This window comes from Balaenoptera musculus, chromosome 5, assembly GCF_009873245.2.
Source record: "Balaenoptera musculus isolate JJ_BM4_2016_0621 chromosome 5, mBalMus1.pri.v3, whole genome shotgun sequence".
Classification (NCBI taxonomy): domain Eukaryota; kingdom Metazoa; phylum Chordata; class Mammalia; order Artiodactyla; family Balaenopteridae; genus Balaenoptera; species Balaenoptera musculus.
The window spans coordinates 47,438,018-47,454,107 of NC_045789.1; the positions used below are offsets into that span (position 1 = coordinate 47,438,018).

At 46.4% G+C, this 16,090-nt stretch overlaps 1 protein-coding gene across 4 annotated transcripts in view; it reads right to left on the minus strand.

The window, feature by feature from the left end:
• SEPTIN11 (septin 11) overlaps positions 1–14,213 on the minus strand; it is a 91,788-nt gene extending 77,575 nt beyond the window's left edge. For 3 of the 4 annotated variants that reach the window (XM_036853809.1, XM_036853811.1, XM_036853812.1), the window contains exon 1: positions 14,026–14,195. In XM_036853809.1, the coding sequence (XP_036709704.1) occupies positions 14,026–14,052 (27 nt within the window). In that variant the 5' untranslated portion in view covers positions 14,053–14,195. Of the gene's footprint in view, positions 1–14,025 lie in introns of all 4 variants that reach the window. The other variant, XM_036853810.1, reaches the window with a different exon arrangement.
• Positions 14,214–16,090: the final 1,877 nt, after the last annotated feature.

The window sequence follows — 16,090 nt, forward strand, 5'->3', positions numbered from 1 at the left end:
AGGACAGCTGAGCCAAGGTCTGGGAGCATTTCTGATGATACAAGATCCTTTACCATCACAAATTCATTCCCCTTAAATCCTGAGATCCTAAGTATAGCGTTCCAAATTTAGAATATACATATTCTGCACACTATCATAAGGGAAGAAAATCATTATTAGCCTCTAAGTTGAACTACAAAAGCACAGCAACAATTCTTGTTTTACGTAGTAGAGGAAAACTGCTCTTTTAAATATCATTGATGCAAGCACGATTTCCTTCAATGTGTCCACATGACCAAAATGTGCTTGCTACAAGGGTTTCTTTTATAAACAGAAATGTAAAAAACAAACAGGCATTTCCTATAATACTCTCCACCAGTAACAGACATCACTTCTCAGCCCCAAATATAAAATTTCATAAATGACTTCTTTATACTGTTAATTACAAAAAACATTTCCCTCCAACAAGAGTACCTGCAAAACTGCAAGTAGGCTTAGAAATAATGTATCTGCTCTAAAAGAGATCATAAGAATCTGCCATTGTTAGGACCTCCCTGGTGGCACAGTGGTTAAGAATCCGCCTGCTAATGCAGGGGACATGGGTTCGAGCCCTGGTCCAGGAAGATCCCACATGCTGCAGAGCAACTAACCCCATGCACCACAACTACTGAGCCTGCACTCTCGAGCCCGTGAGCCACAACTACTGAAGCCCGTGCACAGCAATGAAGACCCAACGCAGCCAAAAATTAATTAATTAACTAATTTTAAAAAAGGGATCTGCCATTTTAAAAAGTAGGTAGGAGTGACTTAGCGCTGCAAGCTTTAACTCAGCAAATCAGTCGATCTGGCAAGTGTGGTGTGACAGAAAGCTCTGGACTCAACGTGAGCTCCAATCAAGCTACCACTCTCTGAAACCAAGTGTTGGGAGAAGACTGCGCTGAAGAGAAATATCTTCAGCTTGCTTTCCACCTTTTTACAGATCCTATGACTCTATAGCACTGTTGGCATTCAATTAAGCTCGATGATAAATATCGCATACGAATAATGTTTGAATGTTTAAATTATCCATGAACTCAAAGTTCACTATAAGCACAGGTAAGTGAAGCCTGGTACAGTGACTGTTCCATCTCTGGGCTCAAGCTTGGCTTCTTATGATGATGATGGTGATGAAATATTTCAAGCAAACAAAACATAGCACATCTGTATACTCATTACCTACCTTTGTCAAACCATAACTTTTCCCATCTCTATACTTCAAGTCCTTTTTTTTTTTAATCACCAATACATTTGAAGATCCCCGAGTACCTCTCTCTAATACCATTCCTCTCCTTCCCCCAGATCACCATCTTAGCTTTTAAAACAAAATGAGATCAGACTGTCCTGGAATTTACTTCAAAATAATTTGGGGGGTTGACGGGTAGGGAAGAGAAGAGGTTAGAGAAAAGGGAAAACAGATGACATAAGATTGGCCTGGGTGATGAGAGAATGTTATAATGAACATCTCCATCCCTACTCTGTGTATGTTTGATATTTTTCTCAATAAAAAAATTTTCTAAAAAATGAGAAAGATATCAGATTGTAAATACCTCTAGACTACACTCCTAAAGCTTCACTATTCAGTACGATAGCCACTAGCCACATGCAGCTATTTAAACTTAAATGCAAATTAATTAAAGATAAAAAATTTAATTCTACGGCTGCACCAGCCACATTTCAAGTGTTCAACGGCTACATACGGCTAGCGGCTACCATACTGATCAATGTAGTGGTAGAACATTTCCATCGTCACAGAAAGTTCTACCTGACAGCACTGTTCTGCAGCCTTGGGTGTTATCTCCATTTGGTAAGAAGAGGTATAACCAACAGTCAGAAGACTTGGCCTTAAGATCATCAAGTATGAGTCCTGATCCATCAAATAGGGGCTGATGGTCTTGGGTCAAGAATAATATCTAATCGGGGCTTCCCTGGTGGCGCAGTGGTTAAGAATCCGCCTGCCAATGCAGGGGACATGGGTTCAAGCCCTGGTCCGGGAAGATCCCACATGCCGCACAGCAACTAAGCCTGTGCGCCGCAACTACTGAGCCTGCACTCTAGAGCCCGCGAGCCACAACTACTGAAGCCTGTGCTCTAGAGCCCACGAGCCACAGCTACTGAAGCCCAGGTGCCACAACTACTGAAGCCTGCGCGCCTAGAGCCTGTGCTCCGCAAGAGAAGCCACCGCAATGAGAAGCCCTCGTACCACAACGAACAGTAACCCCTGTTCGCTGCAACTAGGGAAAGCCCGTGCGCAGCAGCGAAGACCCAACACAGACAAAAATAAATAAATAAAATCTATATATATATATATATAAAAGAATAATATCTAATCAAACTTCCTTACAACGTTATTTCAAAAATCAACTTTTATCCACTGAAGTCTTATCACAGGAAAAATGTGTGGAATTGCACAACTTCAATTAGGACACGACTGCTGTGTGTGCAATAAGTTTAGTGGCAAACCCAATGTGCAAATTAGCAACAACATTTCAAATGTGTATTTAAAGACCAAAAAAACCCTGAAAAATGGTTCCAGTTTTAGTTTGAGAAATGGAGAAATCACACATTTCAGCTTCCAATTTGTTAAGTTTCTCCTCCCACTACCTTTACTTTGGAATAGAAAAACAACTTTCTACTTGTTCTTTTTTAACACAGTTTTCTCATGGTTGGGATTAAAAATTAAATCAAATTGCTGATGGAAGATTATCCAAGGACGGTTGGAAGGAATGAATGCAAAAGTCCAGACTGACTACTAAGACTATGGTCCAAGCTTTCATCTGCATCTAATGAAGTAATTTCTTCTTCCCAGACAGAGTACATCTTTGAGTAACCCATATCTCTCATGTGCTCATGTATCTCAAAGAGAAAATTAAATGATCATTAAAATAACCTCACCTTTCCAAACTGAGATTATTTTGCTCCCCAAATCGTATTTCCCTTTATTCTGGACTAACCTAAAAGAAACTGATGGAACAGGTAAATTTTCTAATGTCCTTTCACCTCTTTCAAATCAGATTTAAAAAACAAAAACAAAAAACCAACATTGATAACCATTTACATCAGGTGTAAAAGAAGGTAAATCATGTCAAGTGAGTTAACTCTTCCAGAAACATTCGCATCTAACCCAGGAAAAACCAGTAATTCTCAACTTTTTTCCCCATCTACCATACGTGTTAGAATATGGGAATGGGGAAGTTGGGAGGAATGGTGGTTATGTACTAGTCCCTTTATCCAAAGCTATTAGGAGCAGGATTGGATAATTTATCTTAAAAATCATTTAAAGACTAGGATTTTAAAAACAATCGTTATAGCCTAAACATTTCATTTTACCTTAAAACATATAAACATACATTCATTCACCAATTTTTTTGACAAAAGGCCAAGGGTTTTTTTCATCATAATGAGTTAGAGAAATTCCATTTAGAGATGTCTTTCTGGCACAAACCCATAAGCATCATCTATGATTTCCAGTTTGTTTCTCAAGTGGAGTCAGAATTTTGAAACATTTTCAATGTAATCTGAATTCAGACTCCTTTAGATTCTTACAACTTTTTTCTCCAACTTAACCATATTAAATTCACAGCAGTTTTACTTTAGCAAAACTCTCACCTTTACTAAATCTTTCTATTTTTGCACTTATATTTCATAGATTTACATCATATTAAATTATGCACATATGATGATTACTATAACTGGCATAAGCGGGTTTGGAAACAAACAATTGACCCAGTAAGCATGGGTACTGGCTTACCGATCCAGTAGGCATGGTAGGTACAGAAATGCCCACGTGCCCTAGAATAGAGTACTAGTCTACTAGTCAAAGCATTTGGCATGCCGTGGCAGTCACTATGTTTTGAAGAGAGAACGGGGCATACAAACTAATCTGGCAGAAATTTTGAAAACATCCCCTCCAGACTCTGATACAATTTGTCAATTCCCTTTGTTATGCCTTTTTTCTCCTTACCTTAAACCAAAAGAATAAATTTCTAATGGTAGCCTAGAAGGAAATAAAGTTGAGGTTATCTTTCTAGCACTCCTCAAATTACATTATAAAATGAGAAGAGAAGGGAAATAAAACGGGCCCTACTTTTCTGAATTCAGAACCGAGTTCCTGACATTTACTATCAAAGGGAAAAGGGAGGGCTAAATAGTAGTTAGAAGAGCCTGACAAGACGCTGCCACCCACCCCCCCAAAATCATGGAAGCTGAGCATTACCTGAGTCTCAGACTTTTTCCTCAACTGAACTGCAGGCTTCTTGAGAGCAGGAGCTAGACCTTATACCTGTGTCCCCTGCATTAGCAGGCGGATTCTTAACCACTGCGCCACCAGGGAAATCCCTCTGAGTCTAGTTTTTACAGCAGTTTGAAGTCTGTCCTCCAGTAAATAGTAAAAATCTGATAAAAGATCAGTTTGTTCTGAATCTATTTTTTTGATGTCCAGAGTAATCTGGTATGTTACAAAAGCAACATGTAGGGTCCCTCATCTGCATAAGGCAAAAGAAGAGCCCCAAACCAGGAAACAAGGTGTTTTCACGTGGGTTTCCCCAAAATGCAGGGGCCTGAGACAAGGGTTTGCATGCATGCAGCTAATGTGAAAGTGATCCAGAGGAACAGGAGTGGGGACTGGGAAAAGTTTAACAGCGAAAGAGGAAAGCTATCCTAAAGGATGAACCAATCACCCCTGAGGGCTGGGGCCCATGTGGACCCTCTGACTGTGCCTCAGAATTGTCCAACTTAGTGACAAAAGAGAGAAATATTTATCCACCAGCTTCTATCCCCCAGCAGTCAGAGGTGAGCCATGTAATGGTAACTCCCTTGGACATCCGATATGTACATAGGTCAGAACAGCAAAGCTGAACACTACAGCCGAGAAGCCTGGGGCAGAAAGCTGTAGAGATGAGGTCTACACCTGCCAGAGGTTAGCACAGCACAGCTGGAATAAAAGAGTGGACTGAGAGGAGGGGAGCCGGTACATGTCTCATCCAACGGATCCAAGGACCAGTTTCCACTCCTTCGGTCAAACGTCTCTTGGACTGTGGGGTCTGTGCACAGCGCCAGCCCCTCCCTTAAGCCTGTCAGTTAGGGCTAAGAGTGCATGAATGTGGTCAAGGTTATCAGAACATATTGCTTACGGTAACGAGGCTTTTTTAAACATTCACAACTAGATTTGATCATTCCTCTTTATTTAAAAAAAGTAACTTGGGGCAGAAGGTGCACCAGAACACTATGTAGGTGGCCCATAAGTGTGGTAGGCATTAATGCTGCTGGAATTCAAAGACAGAAAAGTCACCAAAACCTGGGTTGGTGAATGGAGGCTTCAAGGAGCGGGTACGTTGGATCTGTGCCCCAAAAGTGTGCCCTGACAAGAAAAAGGGAAGAGTGCACATTTCAGGTGTGTGAGCAAGGGAAGGGGCAAATGCTTGCCTCCTACTGGGTAGAGTGGGGGGTGGGGGTGGGTGGCAGTTCTGCTTTGAGCCCAGCCTTAGGTATAAAGCAGTTATTATTTCAGAATTCGTTTGCCTTTTACTGAGGACGAATGTTTCATGCATCATTGTAAGCACCTGGTGTAATAACTCATTTAATCCTGTAAACCTTTGAAGAAGGTACTGTAATTGTTTTACAGATGAGGAATGTGAGGTACACAAGGTGAGTAATTTGTCTAAGGTCACAAAGGTGGTCAAATGGCAGAGGTGATACACTAGGAGGCCAGCAGTCTGGCTCTAGAGCCCACATTCTCAACCAAAACGCTACATACAGTCCTCTATCGCTATCTGCAGGGACCGCATCAGCAGTTGGCTGAATTCAGATATGGAGGGCCAACAATACTAGGCCATTTTATATAAGGGACTTGAGCATCTGCAGATATTGGTATCCGCGGAGATCCTGGAACCAGTCCCTGCAGATACTGAGGGATGACTGTACTAGTACCTCTCAGCAGAGAGAAAACAAAGCACAGAAAAGAAGGGTGTCACAGATGCATCTGCACTTAGGAACAGACGGGGCTGGGAAAAGACTGATTTGGAAGCATCCTAAGGGAAATAATTCTATCAAGCAGTTGGAAGCCCTAATAGCCTCAAAACCATTTCCCAGAGAGTACAGTCCCAGAGTTGGGGCCACCAGAGACTAGCACAGAAGGTCTCTGAGAAGGTCACCACTCATCCCTTATTTGGTGACGGTGCTATTGGAAGCTCATTGTGAAAGAATAGGAATAATCATACTGTCTGCCTTCAGTTCATTCTGGCTGCTTAAACACACACAGACACTCTTTCTCCCTCTCTCATCATCCTACCATGTCCAGCTAGAATCAGAGTAGGACAAATAGACTGAGAAAAATCATTACAGACAGGGAGACAATTTTACAAAATAATAAAGACCCTTGGAGGCTTCCCTGGTGGCGCAGTGGTTGAGAATCTGCCTGCCAATGCAGGGGACACGGGTTCGAGCCCTGGTCTGGGAGGATCCCACATGCCGCGGACCAGCTGGGCCCGTGAGCCACACTTACTGAGCCTGCGCGTCTGGAGCCTGTGCTCCGCGACCATGAGAGGCCCGCGCACCGCGATGAAGAGTGGCCTCCGCTCGCCGCTACTAGAGAAAGTCCTCGCACAGAAACGAAGACCCAACACAGCCATAAATCAATCAATCAATCAATCAATCAATCAATATTGAAAGAAAAAAAAAAGACCCTTGGCTCTCTAGCAGATGCCCTGACTAGGAAGCTATGGTGAACTCGTAGTATTCAACACAATCACTGGCTCTCCCCAGGGGAGGGTTTACTTCCCCATCCCATCCAGCTTGGCCAAGTGACTGGCAGAGCCATTCTCTGCAGAAGGATTATCCATGTCCATCCTGTTGAATTTAGGAGTAACCATTTATTTTGGTCAATGATGTTCATGTGGAAGTGACCCACCCAAGAGCTTGAAAAGTCAGTTCAGGGTTCAGCATGCCTCTTCTTCCTCTGCCACCAGATTGGCAATGTCCAGAGAGAGGACAGAACGTTCCCTCAGCCTGGGTCCTAGGGTCAATTCAGCATGGAGCGGATCTCAGAGGATGGAACAGACAAGGACCCTGTGTGAGAAATAAACCTTTGCTGTGTAAGCCACCAGATCCTGGAACCAATTTGTTACCTCAACATAATTTAGTCTAACTGACCAATACAAATGGTAGGTCTGTATGCACATTGGTCTAAGAACCGTTGGTTCCAAAGCCAAGCTCTCCCACTAACTGGCTGTACCAGATTAGATAAGTGACAACTCCTTTGTGCCTCAGTTTTCTTGCCTGTATTACTTCTCAGAAATTTTGTGAGGATAAAGAGAGATAATTGTCCTGACAGTAACTTAAATAGAAAAAACTTAAAAATCAAGATGCTGCACAGGTTTCCTATACCTCACAAAGAAGCTGTGAGTCAAGCCTTTTCCTTCCAACAGCAGGTCTGAGTAAATTTAATGGGCACCCTTAATGAGATTCATGAAGTTTATATTGGCATGAAAACGGTACACAAAGGGAGATGAATGAAAAAGGATTAAGTCTTAACAGAACCCTGGATTTTAAAAGACTCTCCTCCTGTTTTCATAGGATCCAGTGGGTTTTTAGTTTTCTTTATAGACAACATCGACTGGCACTTGCAGTCCAAGGTGGGAGGAGTCCTAGCATTCTACCCCAGCCTCACCCTTCAGGACTCAATTGCTTTGGTGTGTAAGGAAGTTAAGACTTTAGTTCTACATCTTGAGGAAGAGCTCAACACAAAAAACTAGGCAGAGGAAGGCCTGGTGATGTTGTCACTCCTCTCTGTGCCCTTCCTCAGTCTTTACTTCCTCTGTTCTTTAAGGGCTTGATTCGGCCATGAAAGAAATTAACTCCTCGAGCCTCCCCTGAAACCTGAAGAATTAGTGCTCTTAAGATTTTCAGTGTCTTCCATCAACCAAGTCTAAGAATCTGGGATATCCTACGTTGTGGGTCGGGTGGATAGCGTATAAAATATTTAAAGAGCTATGTAGTAAGCACCCATGTCTTGAAGAATGCACTGCAAAAGTGATGCGGTCTCTTCCCACCACCTTCTCAGCCTCACGTCCATCCCCTCTACCCCATCCTGAATGCTGATGTCCCTGCTACACTGGATTCCCTTAAGAGGCTCTGCCTCACCTCAGAGCTTTGCACTTTGCTGTTCCCTTGGCTGGGAACACTTTTCCCTAGCCACCACCCCACCTCACTTTCCTTGCTGAGACCTAGTGCTTGCTTATCCTTCTGAGAAATTTGATGAGCATCGAGGACGGCATCTCAAGGACTTACGTCATAACCTCAGCACCTACACAAAGAAGGTGCACAAGATGTATCTGATAAAGCAGATGGATTAGGAAGCCAAGAATGACTACTGATGCATTAGGGTGTTGAGAGTTGTTTTGTTTTTCCATTTCTAACCTATCTATATTATTGTAATTCTACTTCTACAAGAAAAAAGAATTAGAAAGTAAGAAAATCATAAATTCTTCCCAAAGGAATGTCACTTAATTATCAAAAACAGACACAATTCCCACAAGGACTCAGAGGCAAAAAATATACAAATCAATTTTCACTGCAAAGTAAAGGATCTGTTACAGTGGAGGAATACTGGACTAAATGTCAATATTATGACATAGTATGAGTGTGTTTCATGTTTGGTAATTGCAATCGTTGTTGCTTTTATTGTGGTCATCCATTTACAATGCTTGGTGTCAGTTGATTTATCTCTTGTAAAAATAAAATACAGTGTGTGTGTGTGAAAAAATAAACAAACAACAGACACATTTTATGTTAGGTATATTTTCACAACAATTTTAAAAATTAAAAAAAAAAAAAAAAAGCAGGAACCAAGCTCCCCCTTGTTGGACACCAAAGATGTTCTTTTGGAGCGTGAAGCCATTCCTACCTCTCCACCCCAGCCTGGCCCCTCAGTCAACACATCACACACCATCCCACACGGTCCTAGTTCAGCAGGTGGACTGAACGCATCCACGCAACTCAACTTCCTGCATCCTTTGACTTGAGCGATGCGCTCACCCTCACTGGCACGGATCCTGAAAAGGTGTTTCTAATGCCTTGGCTCTGGTCACATCAGGCAACAGACTCCTGATTTCTGCCTCAGGCCAGGCGTGAGACAATGCATACTGGATTTTTAGATCACCAGCATTCTTTTTAGAAATCTGTCTGTTTCACCTTAGCCCAAGTCTTGTTTCTATGTTCAACAGCAGCCGCATTGATGGGTTGCCAGAAGGCCTGAGTGGATAGGAGAGGTATTGTTTAGTTGAAAGGGGGTTTTCTGTCAATCTGGATTAAAACAAACTAACTGAAAAAACAAAACAAAGGGGGTATCCATTATATTGTAAAGTAGTTCTCTTTGGGAAAAAGGATTGAAGCTTTAGATCTACTGGGTCTTTGTTTCAATGATCGTTCAGCTTGGCTGACCCCAGTTGAGACAGTTTAGCTAAGGCTATGAAAGACAGTTCCCAATAAATGATAAAATCCAAGAGCAGACCCTACCCTCCCCCCCAACCAAGTTTAAGGCCCTATAAAGACAAACACAGGCACAGAAAACCCTGATTGTAGCTTGCTCCGCAGGGAGCCTAAATCAGAACATCATCATCAGCTGTGGCATCATCAGTGGTAATCAACACTGGGTCTTTTGGTAATCAATCAAAGCAGGCCATCCGAATCATTCGTTCCCTTGTCTGGACACAGACATAGCGTGGCCCCTGTGAAAGCACTAAGCATCTGTTTCCTCGATTATATGAATGTCCAAATAGTCCGACGGAGTACTCCCAGGCACACAGTTTGGTTTCTTAGTAGCAGTTTATATGGTATAGGTTATGCTTGCTGTAAACCTCAAAAAATGGATAAGAATAATCTAAGAACTGTTACATCAGGACGATGGGATATGAGTAGTTTTCATCTTTTAATCAATTCCTTGGGTCAGTTTTTCATCGTGATGTAGACACATCATTTTTAAAGAAGATATTTCAGAAGACAGAAAAATAATCTACAGCTTTCAGAAGATTTAATCGTTCTCCAGGTCCAAAAGCCACAGCCCTCCATGTAGGGGCCACATCCTCAAGTCATAGAAATGGCAATTTCACAACAAGGGAAAATAACATTTCGTTGTCAGTCCTCACCCTCCTGCTGAAGACAGACCATATCTTTAGGAACTGCCTATAATGATCCTCGAACATGATGTAAGATCCTTTACCTACATCATAGCTGTTGACTCAGCAATAGGCACATAATTTCCTTTCTCCAGAAATGGCTTACATACGCTATTGAAGTTTGTTTCTGTAATACACACGGACACTAAATCTCTCAGAAAATAAAAGCTCCAGGTAAGAAGGAATTTCTCTGTTGTCCACTACTGTATCCCTGGCACCTAGAACAGTACCTAGCACACAGGAGGTGCTCGATTAATAGTGTTAAATAAGCTAATGAATGAACTTCCATTCCTTCTGGCGCAGTGGATAAAAGAATAATTAAACTTGTTTCTTGAACAATATCATAGGGGAATCTCCACCACTGGAAAGACTTAAACACTTCTGTTAGGGATAATGTAGAAAATATTTCTTTCTGCATTGGGGAGGAGGCTGAACCAAATGACCTCTAAAGTCCCTTTAAACCCCCAGACCTTATAACGTGATGAACACCACTCCTTAAAAGAGAGGATCAGCTACTTAAAGCCTGTTCCCAGGTAGAGTAAATTACCATGCTCTGATTAAAACAAAGATAATAGCGGCCCTGGGACTTGGATGCCAAAATACTAACTCATCCGAAATGTGCACACATCCCTAGGGGAGAAATGCTCTTGCTGATCATCAGTCACACTCTGGAAACAGCAGATGTGCTTCAGGGGCTTCTGGGAGCCAAGTCCAAAAACCACTCCCGGGAAAATGGAGAAGCTAGGGGTCGAGATTAAAATGGAAATAAACAGTATCACACCAGGCTGAAGCTTCTGTTTCCCAGCCAACAACAAATCCACTTAAGAAACGTCTGAATTTAGCCTTGAAGTTAAAATGGTTATGACTGAAGATAACCACTTCATAAGATAGAAAATCCTGCATTTGATATATAAGGATTTTTGCCCAGTAAAATGTCATATGTACCTGAGGTATCACACTCAGATGTTCAAGTTCAAGAATGTCTGTCTAAAGTTGAGGGCAAGTTATTCTGGTTGAACTTTTCTTCAATCTGAATGAGAGAGGCAGTTTGTAGGAGAAGGAGATATGTTCACATTTTCCTAAACAAAAAAAAATCTAATTCTAAAGGAGTAACTAGGGAAACTCCATTCACAATCAACTTCGGAGTGATTCTTTTCTATCAACACACCTTTCCTTTCTTTTGTTCAAATCGTAGAATAGATACTGGAAAAGGATGGGCAGCGAATTCTACCATGAAGGATTCTGTGTAGAGACCTTGGGGCTGGGTTTGGAGAATCTTCTGCATTCACTGGGGTTGTTTTGAAGACCTAACTGCAAACACTACACTTAAAACAGGAACCGAATGAACAGAGTGAAACAGTTCAACAATTCCTTGGAAAATGTATGAAAAGACTTTTTAACTTTGTAGTCAACTCCTGATCACCCCTACCACAACTCGGTCCAAAAAAAAAATAGTCTTCTGTTTCCAAACTGTAAGTAACTTAATCTTAATTCTAATGACAACAGGGAATGTGCAGAGAAAGCAGTTAACTCCTCTGTACACACACACTTTGTAAAATCGCCTCTATTTTTTGAATGAGAGAGGTCTTACACAAGAATTCTGTGGAATTAAGCTCACATCTGGTTGGCAGACCTGGTGTTGGACATGACTGTGGCCACACAACTAAATCTTAAATCCACATACTGTTCCTATTTAACTGACATATATGAACTAATTTATAGAAAATGTGCAGCAAATTATTTCTTCTACCTCCCCCATGCCTCAAGAATGCACCAGCAATAGGTGTCACTGAAAGACACCCTGCCCACACACACACAGAACATTTGCATCTAGCCACTGTCCAATTACCTAAAGCAGATATTATTTATCTGAATCTGTGCTGTGTAAATATGTGTGTGTGTGTGTGTTGGGGAAGGGGGGTGGGGTGGGGGGTGGGAGTGGTAATTTAACCAGATAAACTTGACCTCTCTGGACCTCAATATTCTCACCAGAAAAATAAAGGGATCAGTCCAGAGACTATGCAAATTCCCGCAGTAACAACAATCTATGACCACTAATTATCAAGAGGAGACATGAATTCTTAAGTGTTTGTCATTAAATATTAGAGTTTAAACTACCTAAACGACCCACAGTTACACTTCAGAATGACCACTGCACATTTTCTGATGGTGGAGAATGTCTTTGAAAACATCGCAGCAGCTGAACCACCAAACCGGGTTAGAGCACGCTGAAGGACTCCGCTAATTATGGGGGAGGGGTGCAAAAAGCGACTGTATCTGGAGGAAGAGTTGGGAGAAGGGCCGGGGGTTTGAGAGCACAGTCTTGCAATTTGCATTTCTGGGCTTGCAGAGCTTCCAGTATCTCCGCGAGACTTTGGTCCGTACCTGCAAGATCTCTCAAGCCACCACCTGCAGCTACACAGTTGTGGGAAGGGGAAGAAGAGGAAGAGAAAAGGAAGCGGTAGAGCGGGAAGAAACTCGCTCAAGGAGCCCACAAAGCCCGTGGGGCGAAAGTGACTTTGAACAGCGACAAAGAAAAGGGGAAAGAGAAAGAAAGAGGACTCCGCCTTTCCCCACCGGCTCTGCTCCTTTCAGTAAAAAGGGAAGGCCGCCACCGCCCCTTGCCTCCGCCTTTCACCCGGGATGCAGAGCCCCGGCTGAAACCGCACCCTTGAAGTCCGGCTGCCCTCGGGCCGGGTCCAGAGTCGCTGAATGAGCTTTGCACCGCCGGAGGCGCGGCCCCTGCCCCGCCGGCAAACTCGGGGACTAAGCATCCCCCTCCCTCCCTCCCCGTCTCCCTCGCCCCGTCCCGGGGGCACCCGATTCTCCACGCACCCGCCATCCCTTCCTCTTCCTCGAGCGCCCGCCTCCCCGGCCCGCCGCCCCCGGCCTTCCAACCGCAGAGCATTTTAAGACTTCCACCCACCCCGACAAGGGGGCCCTTTGAAAACTTTGTGTATCTAAGGCTTTTGTCCACATCCTGGGCAGGGCCCGGTCACCAGCGTGGGTGCCTGAGGGTGTCCGGGATCTCACAGTGCACTGGGGAAGCCACCACGGAAATTCCACCCCTTTTATATTTTTTTTTAACACATGAAAGGATGCTCAACATCACTTATCATTAGAGAAGTGCAAATCAAAACTACAGTGAGGTATCACCTCACACCGGTCAGAATGGCCAGCATCAAAAAGTCCACAAACAATAAATGCTGGAGAGGGAGTGGAGAAAAGGGAACCCTCTTGCACTGTTGGTGGGAATGTAAATTGATACAGCCACTATGGAGAACAGTATGGAGGTTCCTTAAAAAACTAAAAATAGAACTACCATACGACCCAGCAATCCCACCCCTTTATTTTTGACCCGCTTCTACAACCGCGTGACACAACGCTTGGGTTAACAATTCCCACGCCCTGGTCGCCCCTCTGCGCGGGGGAACCGGGAGGAAACCGCCCCCCCACCACACCCGGCGCCTTTCTCGACTGTCACGAGGGGAAAGGTGTGCGCGGGGAGAAGGAGGTAGCCGAGAAACACCGTGGCCAAAAGGATCCTCTTAAAGAAAAAATAGGCGAGGGGTCCTTTTTCTCCCACATCCCGGGAATCGGGGCGCGACGAGGCGATACACTGTTGCATCACGTAGTAGCCGAGCCGCGGGGATCCTCGCCCTCCCCTCAGCCCCAGACACGCGCCCAAATTCATGCACACACCCACAGCTACCGCCGCAGCCGTCCCGAGCCCCCAGCTCCCGGCCCCCAGTATTCCCCGCCGGCCCCCGCCCGCAAGCGGGAACCCCCCCAGCGCTGGAGGAGAAGCGGCTGAGGGAAGCGAGGCCCCAGCACTCACAGATGGTCTCCCCACGGCCACGGCCATCGCGGCTGCTGCTCCAGCTGCGCCCGGGTGCCCTCCGCCAACACTAGCTGCTGCTTGGGCTCCGGCTCCGGCTCGCCTCCCCCGCGCCTCCCTTGCGGCTGCGCTCTGCTAGCGCCCAGCTCCCGCGCGCAACCAGCGGCATCTGCTCCCCCCACCTTCCCCACGCCGCCGCCCCTCCCGCTTTATTAGAACAACATGGCCACCCGCCTGGAAGGGACCATTTGCTTCCCCAGGAAGGGGTGTGAGCCTGCGCGCCCGGGCTGAGGCGGTGGGAGGGAAGATAGTAGGCGGGCGGGCCTCCAGCCCTGGTCGGCAGGCCCAGGCCGCAGAGCTCGCCCTCGCCGAATGTAGTGGGCGGTCCCGAAATGACCGTCTCCCGTGCCACCGAAAGCCCCCAACCTGTGGGCCGGCCGCCACCCCCGTTCCACCAAGTGCTGGAGTCCGAGTAAAAGCCTGGGCGCGGAGGTCCCAGCCCCGGGTCCCCCCACGCGCTTCGCCAAGCTGGTAGCTGGAGCGGCTGCGGAGAGGGAGATCGGACACGGGCAAGACAGGTCCACGGGGACAGCATCTCGCGGAAAGTTAGCCCCAGGCAAGCACGCCCCGCCCGGAGGAACCGGCTTGGAAGGGGAGCGGGCCACTAGGGAGAGCGGTGGGCGACCGAGGTGGGGCTGGGCCGACCCCCGCGAGGGAAGAGTTCCCCTCCACAATTCTTCTCTTCCTAAGGGAGAGATTAAAAGGCAGGCAGCTGGAAGTTGTCACTGTAGCGTGCGGCCGGGTAGGTGACCACAGTGGAGAGGAAGAGGCGGTAGAAGTTGCTGCGGCGGACGACTAACCTCAGCCTGCGGCAGAGGAGGAAAAGGACGCCCCCGCCGGAGAATTAAAGCAGCTGTTGACTGCCCTAGAGCGTGGGGGCCGAGGCCTCCCCCGGCTGTAACCCGAGAGCTGGGCACACGTGAGAGCTCAGCCGACTCTTTCTGGTCGCTGGAGACTGACCGGACGACCCGGAGGCGGGCGCGCGGGTCTGCGGCTGGGGGGCGCGGCGACGGCGCCAGTCTGTGCAACTCCGAGCGCGTGGGAATGGGAAACTGCTCCGCGGAGGGGAAGGACTTTTCCCGCAGATGTCGGGGGCGTCGCTGCGTGTCTGGGTGGAGCGCAGAATGGCAGGGTCCTGGTGCAGGCCGGGTGGCGCGGCACCCCGGCAAGAGCTGGGCGGTGAGGTGTGCGGGAGGTGCTGTAGATTCCCGCGGCCTCTCTTAGGGTCGAGGAAGGAGAGGTCCACGACGACAAGGTGATTGAGGATAGCTCCCGGTCGGGGGCCGGGAACCAGCTGGATCCAAGCGCCGGGAAGGTGTGGTGAGGCGATGAAGGGCTGTCATCAGCCCACGGGATTGCGCCCTTAGGGAAAAGCCTGGCCTATTGAATTAGGTGAGAGACAAACCACCTTTTTAGACTGGGGCGCCTCAGAGCCTGACCTGAGACTTAAAGTACCCAGGTTTCTCGAGGCCTTGCGTCTGCCGCTCCTGCTGTCTCTGCCCCCGATGGGTTGCAGGATTCAAACGCACGCCGCGCCGCCTTTGGCTAAGGGTGGGTGGGCTCCGGGCGCGCATCCAGCTGCTGCGAGGGAGACGCTGGGTTGCCCCGGGAGCGGTCCAGGGGCTAGGGGCCACCCAAGCTGAATTACACCCGCAGCATCCTGGTGGGACCACCAGGAATGAGAATACGATGAAAGTACGCACAGTGAAAGAAAGATGAGGGGCTCTTCAGCCTGTGGCCCAGCCCCTCAGAGCACTAACCTCTTCCGTTTGGACCAGTTTCTACCCCTAGACTTCAAATCTTTTGAAGACAAGGACCACCATTTTACGTCAAGCATGCATTAGGCACTCTAAGCGTTGAGTTACGATTACCAGGTGCGTGCGTGCTATGCAAAGGGAGGGGGAAAGAAATACTTCGGTCTGAAGCTCTCTGGATATGGACATTTTTTTCCTTCTCCCAGAGAGAGGATTACACAGCGGCACTGCCCATGGACAAGAGGTCTCAG